Source organism: Diadema setosum, chromosome 17 (assembly GCF_964275005.1).
Source record: "Diadema setosum chromosome 17, eeDiaSeto1, whole genome shotgun sequence".
Taxonomy (NCBI): Eukaryota; Metazoa; Echinodermata; class Echinoidea; order Diadematoida; family Diadematidae; genus Diadema; species Diadema setosum.
In genome coordinates, this window is record NC_092701.1 from 25,957,850 (window position 1) to 25,974,001 (window position 16,152).

The 16,152-nt window shown below is 39.0% G+C and overlaps 1 protein-coding gene across 1 annotated transcript in view; it reads right to left on the bottom strand.

Annotated features, from left to right (window-relative positions):
- Window positions 1–1,183: 1,183 nt before the first annotated feature.
- LOC140240565 (complement factor H-like) overlaps window positions 1,184–16,152 on the bottom strand; it is a 55,655-nt gene continuing 40,686 nt past the window's right edge. Inside the window, exons 19-29 of the mRNA XM_072320328.1 lie at window positions 15,387–15,605; window positions 14,596–14,817; window positions 12,870–13,026; window positions 12,441–12,444; window positions 11,484–11,631; window positions 10,567–10,761; window positions 7,563–7,736; window positions 5,167–5,429; window positions 4,395–4,608; window positions 2,807–2,990; window positions 1,184–1,461 (exon numbers count right to left, since the gene is read on the bottom strand). Coding sequence (XP_072176429.1) covers window positions 1,209–1,461; window positions 2,807–2,990; window positions 4,395–4,608; window positions 5,167–5,429; window positions 7,563–7,736; window positions 10,567–10,761; window positions 11,484–11,631; window positions 12,441–12,444; window positions 12,870–13,026; window positions 14,596–14,817; window positions 15,387–15,605 — 2,033 coding nt within the window. The 3' untranslated portion in view covers window positions 1,184–1,208. The remainder of the gene's footprint in view (window positions 1,462–2,806; window positions 2,991–4,394; window positions 4,609–5,166; window positions 5,430–7,562; window positions 7,737–10,566; window positions 10,762–11,483; window positions 11,632–12,440; window positions 12,445–12,869; window positions 13,027–14,595; window positions 14,818–15,386; window positions 15,606–16,152) is intronic.

The following is a 16,152-nucleotide window of genomic DNA, read 5'->3' on the forward strand; positions in this document are numbered from 1 at the left end:
CCAGTAATTGCCAGCAGTTGCGCCCGATGCGCCCCCTCCCCTTAATTTCCAAAGCGAAAAAATATACCTAAAAACGGTAGTTTTGGGAACATAAAATGTCAAAATTTTCAAGCTCGCTTGCTTCGCTCGCTCGCATTTAACCGTTATATGCCATTCTCCTGATATTACTGCCAGTAATTGCCAGCAGTTGCACCCGGTGCGCCCCCCCCCCCCTGAATTTCCAAAGCGAAAAAATATAGCTACAAACGGCAGTTTGGGGACTGTAAAATGTCAAAATTTTCAAGCTCGCTTGCTTCGCTCGCTCGCATTTAATCGTTATGCCATTCTCGTGATGTTACTGCCAGCAACTGCCAGCAGTTGCGCCCGGTGCAACCCCCTTAATTTCCAAAGCAAATATATATATATATATATATATATGTATATATATACATACATATATTATTATATATAGCTACAAACGGCAGTTTGGGGACTGTAGAATGTCAAAATTTTCAAGCTCGCTCGGTCCGCTCGCTCGCATTTAATTGATACGTTATGCAATTCTGATGTTGCTGCCATGAGGTGCCCCCCCAATGTCTTGACCCACGGTACGCCACTGATAATTATAACACATTAGATTTATGCTATGAGCTAGATGAGATCTACAGTTTGCAAGTGTGTAAAAGGATAACTCTGACTTATAGAAATGAACAAGAATCGTAATTGCATAGCTGGCCAAAATCCACACAACAAAGAAGAGATGTTCATTTATAACTAGGCAGCAAAAATGAAAATAATCACCGTAAACTTATAATCATCATGTTTTGCAAATGATTCTTTAAGTCTTTCGGAACCTTTTTCTCACAAATGTTTTCCTTAAACATATATAAGATACAGAAAGAAAATGATTGCAATAGGTACATCTTGCATTACATTTTCCATTCCACTGGAATAATTTGTTTAGGGAGGTCAAATAAAAATCGTAATGATTTCAATCTACAATTGTATTTTGAATGACAGATTAAGCAGCTAATGTACAAGTAAACATAGTTAATACCGAACGTTATGTTCTGGTGGAACGGCGATATTGAAACGATATTGATTACAGCAGGTATCAAAACAGTCAAAATCAAACTTCGACCAGAATTAACTGGACAAAAGTACCACAATCAGAATCAGCATGAAAACTCGTTTTATTGTCATTATTCTTCTGCGCGAACGTAAGCTTATCACGATTGTCCGTCGATCTCTTCTGCTATCATGTGATTGGCCGTGCAGTCGGCAGTAATATCATTGATCCAGGCGACGACGTCCACGTCGATCCTGGCAAAGTATCCACGATCGGAAGTTGCAAAGGAGTCCGTAGGACACCACTTGCCTCCGTCGCCGACACCTTCAAGCGACCATAACGACTCCCCGTCGTACCTGGGGCAGAAGAGCGGAGAACCGCGATCGCCTCGGCAGTACAAGTTCTCGCTTATTCTGGTTTTGAGAAGGAAAGATGAAGTCAAGTAATTAAGTCTCTCTTCCACGGGTATACACTGTTTAATTATTATATTCATATTCAAATGCAGTAGAAGCAAAATAATACAAAATACTCTAATTTTTCCCCAATCAGAGGGGGAGGGCGGAAAGGAAAGGGGGAAAGGGATTGGGATGGGGATGGGGAGGGGGAAGGGGAGGGGAAAGGGGAAGGGGGCATCGACGGTACTTTTCTCCTGTATAAAAGACAATGTCCATCAGAAACTTGGGTAGTAGGCCTGCCTGGTTAGAAAACGATTGATTTAAAAAAAAGGAGGATTTTATAGAGTGAACCAAATTGAACTAATCTGCGATTTCACACTGGGTAGCATGATTTGCTTCGCCCAGTCTATGTGAACGGCTGTCGACAATGTCTTTTTTGTGTGCCCAAACACTTGAAATTAACGGTTTTTTATTGCGTCGCAAGGAAAATGATTTTTGAAAACCGATCAATTTGAATGTGTACGAACGGGACTTAAAAAAAAAAAAAAAAAAAAACGTTTAGCGTCTGGCTGCCCACCTTGCTCCATCTGTAAATAATGATTTTGTTATCGGTTGTGGTGGAGCCGTTGGGCGACGTGGCGACGACGTCAAAGTGACGTGATAAAGCCATTACAAAGAAGCCATTTTTCACTTTTTTCATGTCGGCTTTGCTTTAATTCTCTTTCAATTACTGCATGATAGTAAAACCGACATTTTCAGGATAAACTACTCACACAACCTGTACTTTTATAAGCAAAAGTAGCAGTCGTACCAGGAGTAGTAGCAGTCTCACAAAAAAAAAAAAATAGATCCTATCAAATTATGTCCATTGCCATCACTGTAGCTCATAGTATTTCAACTATTAGACTGTATACTGCTATTAACTCTGCTTCTATCAGTCCTCTACTTATCATTACGACTTAAAAAATTAATGCTGCTTAACTCCCATTATTACTTATTCCAATGAGCTACTCACTACTACTTCCACATTTATTGCTACTCGTGAAATAACACCTTTACCTATATAAGTTTGCTGCTCGTACGCTCTCCGCTTTCTCCTTTTACTATACCACCAGTATTCATTTACTGCTGCTTCATTTACTACTTCTACTACTACCACTACTACTACTACTACTAATACTACTACTACTACTACTACTTCTACTACTACCACTACTACTACTACTACTGCTACTACTACCACTAATACTACTACTACCACTACTACTACTACTACTGCTACTGCTACAACTACTACTACTACTATTCTATACTACTATACTACTAAGTATTCTTCTACTTTTTTTTCGTCACAAGTATTTACGGGCACGTGAGTTTGGCAGCGGTATCAGGGTCAGGAGGCCCTGTGTGATTAGCTCGTGTGCGGCACTGGTGTGATTGTACTGGAGACTGAAGGGGCACCGTACTAGATTGATCGGGGCTTGGTAGGCCCGACGAGCCCCAGCCTGTGACGTAGCATTGTGCGTCCGAATGGAGTGCATGCAGATCTGGTGTGGGAATGGTGAGGATCAAAAATTAGAACCAAACTCAACTAAACAAAACAGGACAAAATGCACACAAACAAGCAAAGGCGCATAAGAAAACCTCTGGGTTGTTTGATTTCATATTTTGATTCAATGACCTGCGAGAGCGTTGCCTAGGAAACAACAAATAAGCAAATACACATAGGTTTCATGGAAATGACATTCCATGTTCAGGAGTGCGTAAATGACATTCAAACCACCTGAACAGAAACAACTCACTATAGAACAATCCTCTTAAAGTACCCTTTATGAAGATAAATAAAAGAAAAAATATAGCCATTGCACTAATAAAGAACGAACTCAATGCAACTCTGGTGTACCAAGAGAAACTAAACGTGATTTCCAGGATACCATTGAGCTAATTTAGAAGGCTGGTCCAACTTAGCCTTTTGTCAAGGCCCTCGCGCTGTATGATGGCTATAATGGGCGAGCGCAGCCCCACTTGGCTGGGCTTTCTTCACCATACAGCAAGAGGGCCTTGACAAAAGGCTATAGGTCAGACTCTGACTATAATCCCATTAAAACGAATTGTGTAAAAAGTTTGATCGAAAATTCATACGTGGAAAAATGAGGAGAGAAAACGGGATTCCTACGGAATTCGAACCCGAGACCTCCGTATTGCTAGCCCGGTGATTTACGAATTCACCCCAGTGGGAAGCGAATGAATCGGGCTACCCATGCACCCCACCCTACCGGGTCTTTAGGGTTATTAAATCAACGACCTAAAAAAGGGGGAACGTAAATGCCTACAGTATTTTATATGAAACGAAGTTCTCCCCAGCAATTTTAGCACATATTTTAATCTTGAGACTTCACAAATGGATTATTATGAATGCATCAATAAGAAGAATTAACTAAATACAACGAAGTGACGGCACTGTACAACAGCTTTTGTTCACGTTGGTCTGAACGTGATTACCAGTGGCTGTCGGGAACAATCATGATGTAGACGTACCATAATGTAAGAGGCAGTGTTTAGGCCTACATGCGTTTAAATTTTCGCCACAGGTTACATGAGCACACTATCCCTTGGGAGTACTTGCATCTTGTTGGGAAGACTGGAATGAGACAATTGTATTTCAGCATTTTCCACTTTATGTAGAGATGCTTGTATTATCCTTCTCAGGTAATGAAATGAGCTCAAGAGCATTTATATTTTTATTTTCGGGGGTGGGGGATGTGAGGTTGGGATGACCTGTCCTTTTTAGACACGTTGTGATTATCTACAGCGATTGTAGTTGAGTAGAGATATGTTGGTTGAAAGCACAAAGATTGTATTTCAAGCATGTCTGACAGTTTATTTGCAAATAGTCGCTATAGGGAGGGATGGGGAAGGTTTGGATTGGTAAGCAAAGAAGGATACGAAACCTTTCTCCAAGTCAGTCCTCGGCGGAAGACAGACGGTTCGGACACAGGAGCTTAGCTCGACAGGTTGGGTCAGGTTGACCAAAGCGAAGTTGTACGGTCCAGGTTTCTCTGCGTATATATCATAGTCATGATGAAGGACAAAGTTTTCAATGGACGCTGTCTGCTCGCAACCATCCGAAAGAGAAGTGTTGTGCTCGCCGAGAACCACTTTGATCTTCGTTTCGAGTGTCGAGCCATGGAAGGTAGAAACATTAAAATGATGTTAGTCAAATATGACTATCCATAGCTACTACGACTACAGTTGTCGGGAATTTACGGTGTGGGCCACTTCACAAATCCATTATTGTAATATTACTTACACTACTTTTTCTATCTTGAATTTTGTTTGAACATCAGAGAAAAAAAAAACTAGAGATATTAAGTGCAGCACAGAGTTGACCTTAATGCCAGATTCGAAGCCTTTCGATTCTCTTACAAACACTACAGATATAAGTGAACTCGACATTTGACCTTGAGGATTCATCTGTTAACCTCATGCACGATGGCTAATATAACTTCAAATTCATTTCTATCCTGTTCGTCAAATCAAATGACATTGGACTCCTCCGGCTGAAGTAGACGTTGTGAAACGACATTTTCGGTCAAATGTTTGACAACCAACCTTTCATGCTTAACATACTGTATATCACCTAATAGAAGAAAGAATTAGGAATAGAGTGTGTCCAAGAGTTTCATGGACTCTACAGAAACGAGAGGCATCGCACTGCCATACCGTGAAGGGCTGCGGATTAGCCTCGTCTGGTCCAATAGGAAAGAAAAGGTCATTGAAGAAGAACAGGTTGTCGAAACAAGAAGCTGCTGTAAGCACCCAATGGTTGCAAATCAACGCACCGCTACATAACTGCCTGCTCCCAATGTCGTCCTCGGCGAAGATGTACGCTAGCCAAGGCCATGCTTTTTCTGACGCTTCAAATGAGTTATTGACTAAGGACTCGCCTTCTAACACAGTTCCGGCTACTCCACACGGCAACAAATCTGCGAAATGAGCAAGGAAAATGGGATTCCATACATATATATATATATATATATATATATATATATATATATATATAATAAACATAGATATACTCTAAAAAAGTCAAGTGAATCTAGAGTGAAATTGAAGTGAATTTCGAGCGCAGCTTGTGTTTCTCCCAATATTTTTCAGGAGTACGTGAAGGATGTTACCGTGCCCGGCAATTTCTTCTCCTGGTTCTTAGTCTTACCATATTATCATGTATTACGTGTCCGCATGTTGACATTTACATTTGTCGAAAGTGTTTGCAAAATAATAACATCTGCTTTCCAGTGCGGGTAACATTTCAAATACTTTCACAATATACAGGTGAAATATAAATATTTGCATATTTCTTATGGGACATACTTTCATTTTATATGCTTTATCATTATGGAAGATTTCATATTAATTTGATAAATAAACGAGTAATATATATATATATATATATATATATATATATATATATATCGAAGTAGTTCACTCCACAAGATTTTCAAGAAAACATGAAGCTACCATGGCAACGCCTCGTCGGGTACAAAAACAAAGAGTGTTTTGCATAACTACACTTATAGATCATGACACATATCAAATTTGAACTAAATGGCTTAAATGTGGAAGTAATGTGGAAGTAATTTACTCCACAAGGTTTTGGGAAAACTGTGGTTACCATGGCAACCCTTTCTCCGACAAACACAAAAGCATGTCTTGCACATGTACACATCAATGTCATCATGTACCCTAAGTTGAGATTGTCAATAAGACCAATATTAGGTGAAATTGTTTTGCAGATGTGAAGAATAATTATCTAGCCTCCAAGACAATTTCCTATCGACAGTAACACCCAGACATTTGATTTGAATATGATATCTGTTGGCAAAACTTGCTAAAAAGCATTCTCTTGGTTTTCTGAAGATTTAAAAACAATTTATTTGCTCCTATATTTTGCGTGGTTTTTTTTTTCGCAATTCATATTTACGGTACGTGGAAGAGTGACTGGATTTTGGTGTGAATAGAAATTATTTGAATCATCTGCACACGGTATGGATGAAAGGATATTCAAAAATGTGCAAAAGTCATTTATGTAGAGAATATACAATATTGGGCCTAACAAATTTACTCTGTGGAAAACCGCAGGTAATGTCTTTCGGGTTGTAATCATATCCATTCAAGTACTATTGTTTTCTAGTTTGAAGGTAATTCCTGAACCACTCCAAGGCCCAACGCCGTATGGTACAATGAGCTAGCTTGTGAAATAAGATTTCATGATTGATAGTTTAAAAGCATTAGACTGTTAGAGACGTCTAGTAAAATACCGACGATAGTGATAATCTATAGTGTGCGCGACTTTATCAACAAATTCGAAGAGAGCGTAAATGTGTTTCTGTGGGAATCCAAATGGGAAATCAATGAAAATATCACCGGAATTAAAAAACGTAATTGTTCGTATTTATATCAATTTTCAAGGACTTTTGAAGGATAAAAGTAAGGAAATTGGTCTAAAATTTCTTATTTCAAAAAATTGTCGCCTTCTTTAAAAAGGGGAATAACCTTGGCTATGTTTACCTGGTCAGGAAAAATACCACTTGATATTGATCTATCATATAAATGTGAAAGAGGATCAGCAATAGAAGAAATTACCCCCTTCAAAATAAGATTACTTATATCATCCAAACCTGCACTTTATTCATTATTCATAATAGTTACAATATATGTTAACTTACATCTAGAAATAGAGATGAAAAAAAAAGAACAGACTGAACGGTTGGATGACATAAACACTCTGAAAAATGTTTATCAAGTTGCGGAATGTTTTTCACAAAATTTTCACTAGTTGTTTAAAAATTTGAATAAGATATATCAACTACATTAGTGAAACTTTCAGTTCCATTCTTATATAAATTACATTTTTGTAATATCTGATATTTTTGACATATTTATGCCTTCCTATGGCTAATATGATACACGATGCGTCAAAACAAGAACAACGAGTCCGCGGATGAACCAAAGTAGAATGTCGTATATTTACCTATCAGTACGAAACCTCTCCAGTCTGAAAGGAGGCGTGACGAATTGGTAACGTTTAAAAAAAAAAAAAATTCATGAGTCCTCACCGTGGCAAGTGGGCGGCTCATGTGACCACTGTCCGTCCGATCCACAGGTGAGCAGATCAGGACCTCTTCTAAAGTAACCATAGTCGCAGTCGAATAGCGCCTCGTCACCTGCGTTCACGCCTCCAGAGTTCATGTTGCCGTTCGTTGGCGGCGACAGCTCTCTGCACTTGACCCCTGACAACGAGGAAGCAAAATCAAAAGAAAAGAACAAAAATATATGTAGATCAAAATGGAAAGCCGCATAATGTAGAAATGTACTAATGGGTTCAAATAAGGAAGGGTTTAACAATCTGAAAGAAGGAGAAGTGTAATACAAAATATATACACGGATGATTATGCAACGAGAAAAACAATCCACACTCTGTGATTGTAAAAAAAAAAATGTAACTGTTGCGGTGGAAAAGAGTGATTCGCTGTAAAGTGCAACTTTTACGACGTGGATCACTAAAAAAAAAAAAAAGCATACAAAAAAAAAACAAAAAAAACATACACTTACAACACAACGTAGATATTATGGAAAATTAATGTAGGCCCTATCAACTTCGACGCCACGTGACCAGAAACTAAAGGGCTGAAGCCCTAAAATGTTACAAGGCCGCTCAAAAAAAGAAACTTTTTAATTGAACATTCATTTGAACTAAAATAATTGAACGTGAAATGGTTACTTAAAGGGATATGGATCAACTGTGCTTTTTTGACACATCACTATTCATAGGTGTAAGAGTGGAAAACGTGTGTGTGTGTGTGTGTGTGTGTGTGTGTGTGTGTTATGTATAAGAATAACTGTGAAACATATCGAAGAGAGGAAGGGAAGGGGTAACGTGATACCAAACCAAAATCGTTTGACCTATTTAATCATGATTAAGACTTATTTGCATATTCTGTTGCATCCATTCTTGTAATTTTTCCTTTTGCATGCATGCATTTCGTGTGATCAAGCAGCATGCCTTAACAAGTTTTATCAAGCGAAATCATGATGTAAGCGGTAGGGCCTATACATATGTATGAAACATAGTCGCAGGTTTTTGTGTAATTCGTGTTTGGCATGAATGTGTAAAATTCTTTGCATTCATTTGTTTATTCGATCAAGCTGTAATAGCCAGTTGAATACGAGCTGCCTTTATTTCTAATGTGTATTGTTTGTTTGTGACTATGATTTAAGTTCAATTAAGTTCAGGTCAGTTCTTTTCTCTTTTCTGCTTGTGTCGGTTTAAAGGGGATGGCTAGTAACTGATCAGTGGGAATCAGTGGGAATGCTGGAAGATGATTGTTCGAATCCTTGTGGGATTCATTTAAGAGTACATTATATATCTATTGTTGTGTGAAAATTATTTGCTTCAGAATGGTCTCATATTCAAGTAATGTGCAGTTTAATGTTTCCAGGTTAGCATGCCTGGTCAGTGACGGGGCATTAATCTGCACATTACTTGAATATGAGACCGTTCTGAAGCAAATAATTTTCACACAACAGTAGATATATAATGTACTCTTAAATGAATCCCACAAGGATTGGAACAAACATCCCTCAGCATTCCCACTGATCGGTTACTAGCCATCCCCTTTAATCATATGCAAAATGGATGATCGTAATATTTCATACACAAAACAAAGTAATTTCACTCTTAATGGACACAAGAAGAGGAATCTTCAGCACAGGCTTATAATGACGTTTTATGAGAATAATTGAAATACAGAAGACCATCCTTATAAGGAAAGGGGAGCTTGACTACGAAGGTGGTCCCAAATGACGTGGCAACATGGAATGAATTACAAAAAGTAAATTCTAGATATTGCCACTTGCTTTCTATTCACTGAACGAAATTCAAATGGAGAATATACAGAGAAAAATCATTTAATTAGTTATTTGATTTTGTTCGCTTCCCGAGGTTCTAAAGTTTTATGAAATAAACACATTAATGTGGTGAAGTAATTTGCTTCGAGGGTAGCTTAAAAAGCCTCCGATCCATAATACCCATCACTCGGTAAAATGTTCACTTTACGAATAGTCTGGTTAAACATTCTTCTCCATCAATGATATTCAATCAAGCCCCTGTCATACTTAGCCGGATAAGGCAAACACATTAGGAACGATGTCGAATTTTGGCATCCGTTGATATCCATTAAAATGCGTTTCATTACCTTCTTATCCTTTGGATGGACGTTTAGCTTCCAGTGATTTCCGTCCGAGCGGCCAGAAAACTTTGTGCATGCACAATTTTTTTTTTTTTTTTGGCCAAAAACGGATAGCGCAATCTGACCCTATTCCGATAGTTGTACAATTTCTCCTGTATCTGTACTGTACCGTAATTTATAATTTTCTACGCGTTACCCATCCACTAGGCCTTCTGCAGAGTCCGTTGCTGCAAGAGGTGGAACGGATGGAACGGCTGTGTACAGCACATCAAGCACATACGCACGGTTCTCTGATGTTTGATGTTCGTCTCATGCGTCACCCATTTGTTCCTCGTGCGTTTTGTCCCATGGGTGTGCAGTTTATATTCGTTTCTCACGAGTTTGCGCACTTTCCACTGTCCTGTACACAATCGGCCCAGGTGCAGTGTTGTTTGTTCGTTTTGTTCGGCCCCTTGACCGTGCATGTACGCTCCTCTAAAACAGACACTTTCTACCGGATTGACGATTTGAACAACGGATGAGCAAAATGTGGTAGGCCTATCCGGCATAGTGTGACAGTGGCTTGTAAAAGAGTGTCATAAAAGCACACAAAACATGGACAAAACAAGACCATTATTTGCTAAGGTTTTTTTTTTTATTTGGTTTATTGTATCTTAAACCAAAAGAAATTCCCAACTTTGGTCAACATCCAACGGTATCAGGAAAAGTATAAAATGAACGAAAGGAAATTAAGGAAATAAAGGACCTATCTGGAACACGGAACGGTACTCTAATAATGGAGCTACTAACCGTAACTCCATGCTCTAATGGAGTGTTGACTGAAAATGCTATCAAAAGAAAAACAAAAACGAAACATGTCAGACATCCTCACGTTCACACCGTGGCGTCGGATGAGACCATTCGCCGAGAACGCACGTTGTGATGCTGGCACCGTGCAGTCTGTATCCGTCTTGACATTCAAAATGCATCGTTTTCTTCATGGGATAGTCGTCCAAAGGCGTCGTCCCTCCTTCGGGATCTACAACTCCTCCATAGGCTGGCCAAGAGGGAGCTGGGCATCGGTACTCTATACAACAGGAGGACATAAATAGAAAACAGCAACAGATGATAAATTAACCTTTACAGAACAACTGAACCATCATTATTACACTGCAGGTTAGGATGCTTTCAAGCGCTCTCCTAAAGCTCACCATGCCGTATCATACCAATGCCAGAGAAGCGTGAAGCTTTGCTATCTTCCCTTCCAAACACCTGTGAAAGGGCTTAATTCTGATGGCTTCTCTTCCAAAAGCCCGTGATATAGGGAATAACAATATCCTTAACGCATTTCCATCCCTAAAGGGGGCATCTGTAAGAATCTGGAGCAAGCATGTATATGGTTGGCCACCTGAACATGTGTGTGTGTGTGTGTGTGTGTGTGTAAGGGGGGATACTTTTTTTTTCGTTACAGCTTCCTTTAACTTTCGTTGTATCAAACAATAATTTGATCAATCATTTCAAATTGGATATGTAACGCGGCTGTGAGTTCAGGTGGACCAAGCCGACACTGAAATAGTCGTAAACTTTATAGTTATAAAGGAATAACAACAAATGGAAGGGGAAGAATTAAATTGGTTAATAATAATAATAATAATAGTGGCTACTTGTATAGCGCACAGGTCCACTTTTCAGTGCTCATGGCGCTTCAAAAATGAAAAATATCAAATATTTACATGCATATACATATTCAAACATTATGATATGCCATTATGATATTCAGACATTATCACTGCTGTTCATGCATCTTACCTGCAAATTCAACATGGATGGTGTGAAAATGGCGTGATGGACTGCGTAGACTTCTACACATGAAGGTCCCAGAATCTTGGGGTGTCAATGATGGAATTGTTAGCCTCATAGTGGTGAGAGGCTTCCAGTCTAAGTAGAACGGGTCAACCTGGAAAGATTTAGTTGTAGGGAAATATATATTCCTATAATATAGAAATTATGTTATTATATTTTAATGTAAGTATTGTATATAAACATACATATATATATATATATATATATATATATATATGTACATTTATTTATATATATCGTGAAGTTGCCTTGCAGGTCAAGAAGGTGATGGGCGCTGCTTCATAATATTAGAGAGCTTTAGATTTTAGACGCGCGGACGTTCAAAGGAAAAAAAAATGTTCTGAGCGTGCGCAGTAACGCGCGTAAAGTCAATCTATTTTTAGTTTGCGTCGCCTGAGTTTTTCACTACGCGTACTCGGCTATTTTAACGTCCGCACAGTTTGCGACGTAGAGAGCTTCTTCATGCACTGATCATATGGGGGCGCGATTTTGTTTTTTATACGTTGCGTCGCAGCGTAATCTAAAGCTACTTTTCCACACGACGCAGGGAGAGGAGAACGTCCAGCGCAAGCGTCGGCTCAAACGTCCGCGCGTCAAAATCTAAAGCTCCCTAATATTGTGACAGAAAGAAGGAGCAAACGAACGCAATGTGATAGTTCTCATTCAGTGCTTCTTTTGCAAAGCTTTCGACTCTTTGACCGGTCTTCTTCAGGGCTTTTGAACTTCAGCATAACGAGAAACGACGAAACTTGAGCAAATCACAGGAAAGCAAAAACAGCAATTATGAATTAAATCAACTTGCACTAAAACAACACGGCGGTGTTAGCGATAAACCAAGAAGTGGTTGCTTTTCGCAAAGTTGATTTTCAAAGCTCTGACAAGACCGGTCAAACAATCAAAAACTTGACTATCGTAAGGCACCGGAAGTTAACCACCTCGCTGCGTTCTATCGGTCACCATTCCTCCGAAAAGTATAATATATATATATATATATATATATATATATATATATACAGAATAAAAGGCTTGTAATGTGTTTTCATTGGGAGCAATGTGGTTTATGCATATGGGGATACCAACTGGCACGAGCTGGTGCGAGCTCGAAGGTCGCTATTAGCTCGCGTTCAGGTCACTGGCTTAGGTCGCATAGCGGGCACTGATTGGGCTTCAGAATGTGCCAGTAAGGATTGTATGAACTTCACTATAAGTCCCACTTTCACAAAAAAACTACATGATCAAAGATACATATTATGAGAAATGGCTGGGTAAGCTTGCAAGGAAAGAAAATTGAGTGGCAAATCTCATTATCAAAAGGGCACTGAAGAGTGGTACTATACCTGTAGATGAGGTGCGTATATGTCAGCCGGGATGCCAAGGGCTGATGTGTCACAATCTATGTGGACAGTCCGGTTTGGGACGATGACGAATGTTCCGTCACTCTTCGTCTGAATCTGGGTATGACTGAAACTGAATTTCATTCTGCTTTCAGCTGAAAAAAAAAACAGAAAAAAAAACAAAGCAACAAAAAGAAATTAAAGAATTCTCATTCCACGGTCTCGATTAGAACCTAGCTATTGCATAGCTATATATACGCCATAGCTATATACACGCCCATATGATAGGCAATCATGTAAGGAACTCCAACAAAGTCGATGCAGTATAGGTCATGCACCATACCCCCTTTCCTACAACAACACAAAACTCCGACGTTTAAGTGCACTAGAACGTATACAAAAGATTGGTTGTTAAGATAGTTGGGATAACCGGAAGACATCCTTGACCTACTTGTTGAAAAATGAAAAAATTACCAATTCAATCCTGAGATTTTGACAGGAAGTAATCAAAAACATTCAATACTTCATTTTACTAAGTATCACGCAGTAGTTGTGATGTCTTCAAATCGAGTGTTGACAAGAAATACGAGCATTTACTTTTTTTTTCTTATCAAAGATCTTACTGATATTAACCCCCTCCTTTCAAAGAAGTCTAATTGAATCGATTTGTTACACAAAATGTACTTTTGAAAAAAAGTTCATTTCAAAAAGAGCGAAAAGAGTAATGATGTGGGGAAATTGAAACTTTGTAAGACAAAGACCCCTCTTGCTTTGCAAAGATGATGGTGTCTGTAGACACGTGAAACTTCCATAACTTATAGGTTAATATTTGCAGATAATTTTCAAATTTAGTAAAAGAAAATAAATTTTGTTAATGAAATTGATGTACACATTTATTTTCTTTCTTCGAATCATGTACATTCTAAATCGAATATTGATGCCTTTTGTGATATAACTCAAAAGAAATTTGATATCATGTCTGAAATTACCTTGAAAGAAGTAAAATCAAACAAAATATTGATTCACGCTGTATCCTAATGAGACCATGACCACGAACGTTCTGTTTGTTCAAATTCAATAGTTTGCAATCACAGTAAACTTCGATATGGATATAAGCTGTGGATTATAACGTAATAAGCCAGTTCGGAATTAGTTTGCACACGGCTACAAATGATCTTTCTTTTTTTCCTCAGTTGGTTAGGCCTTTCAATTATTTTCAAAGCGACATAATGCATAAGTTTGCCCGACGAAACAAACAATGGAATTCATCAATCATGTTCAAACAATGGATTAACTTGTGTGAACAGAATGGTCCGTCACTTAACAGCTGGGAAAGCATCAATTTCTTTATTTTGCAAATAATGCCTTAACAATATCTTTCTATTGATATTGCAAATACATGTACCACTTTTGCTGTCAGGTGGTTGTGCTGGCAAGAAGGCCTATACCATTAATACTTTTATGAAGATTACTTGAATAATCCTTAAATCTCAGATGCTTATCTCAGTGAATCTTAAAACCAACATACCCTGTTGGTACTAATGACCCGCTTCTGATTATGTCAGTGCAAAGTGGAACCCCGAAATGGCTTTTTGGAATAACTCTTTATGACTGCTCCATAAAAAAGTGTCTGACATACTATTGAGTACAACGAATATAGTTGTGAAAGGGTTAACCGGACTCACTACAGAAACAAAAGTTGTGGGTAGTAGCGATCTACTTACTGCAATTGGGAACACTTCCAGTCCAACGACTCCTCAAACATGTCCTTGTCGTGTCACCCAAGAGGACGTAGTGCTCTGGGTGGGTGCACCGAGAAACCAGCACCGTACCATTGGGGAGACTGCCGTCGTGATAACTACTGATCTCTTGAGTCGCTCTTCCGTTGACAAATTGCAGTACGTCATCAACCTTATCAGGGACGCGGCAGTCATCTGACCGTGCGACTGTGTACAACAGGCAGACCAATTTGACATGGATGAACAATGACGAGAGATTTTTTTTTTAATGAAACTCCGCATACTGCTTGTTAAAGTGAAATGTTAAGTGAACTGATGTGTTCTACTAATATTGCTGCATTCACTAGATTCACACATAATTATATTTGGATTAACTTGTCCTTCAACTTTAATTGCAAGTCAGTAGGAAATTGTGAGATGATGACCGTAATCAACCACTTCGCGTATCTGACTCCGACTAATACAAAAATTTCTAATTCAATAAAAATAATTGTTTTGTTTCAAAGACATTTTGGATTAAATCATTATTCTACCTACCAAAGTGACCTTGAACGATAACCCCAGCTCAACCCCTCCTCAGTCCTCCTTTCTTTCTGCAATTTTTTCATTCACATAATTGAAACTCTTAATATTCCTCAAAAGGTGTGCATCAGATCGTTCAAATTAAATTCTGAAAATGTTCAACCTTCCTCCTGGGGACTCCTCAAACACCCTCCACCTCGATCGGTCGCTTTCCTCCCTCGATCCTCACCCCTTTCACCCTTATTACATCTTACCACACTGCGGCAAAGGCACTGTCCATGTGCCGTTAATACAGGTCGTAGAGACCGATCCACCTTCTGGCACGTAACCTCTTCTTGAACAGGAGACTGACACTTGGACTGTCCTCTGGTTTTGTACTCCTCGGCCAAAGACGTCATCTCCAGGATCTAACCCCGTAAGGGAATACATTTCGCCGTTTGTTGCCGTCGGCAGACGACAGTGTTGGGGATATGCTTCAGCCAAAGGGAAAGTAACAAAGTATATATTTTAGAGTATACATGATAATTATTACCAGAAAAGTTTGTGATACTATGTGATGAGCAGATTTACTAAGGCAATAGTAGTCTACAGTACCAGTAATCAAATAATAGTATGTTGTGAATGAGGTAAATTTTCAGTATGAGTTCATCATTGTCCATCATACCCACAAGTGGCAAAGTCTATGCCTTGTATAGGCCCAACTCCGTCCGTTGTAACCTTCGATAGGTCATCCACTTTACTCTTGCTCGGTCGGTAGCAAGTCTTCAAAGGACCCGGGTTCGATTCCCAAATCTAAACGAGCGATGTTGTATGTAACCATACCGCCCCCTCTATTAGTGAGAGGCAAAACACAATGTTTCTCGGATAACATAAAATGAAGGACCCGTGTGTGAGAGAGTCACATCGAACAAATGCACGTAAAAGATCTCGGTTCATTCATTCATCGTAAAAAGTGGGGTGCATAACCCGCTGAAGTGGTCCCTCCTCACTTCCAACTGGACCCCCATGGAAGACCAGTTA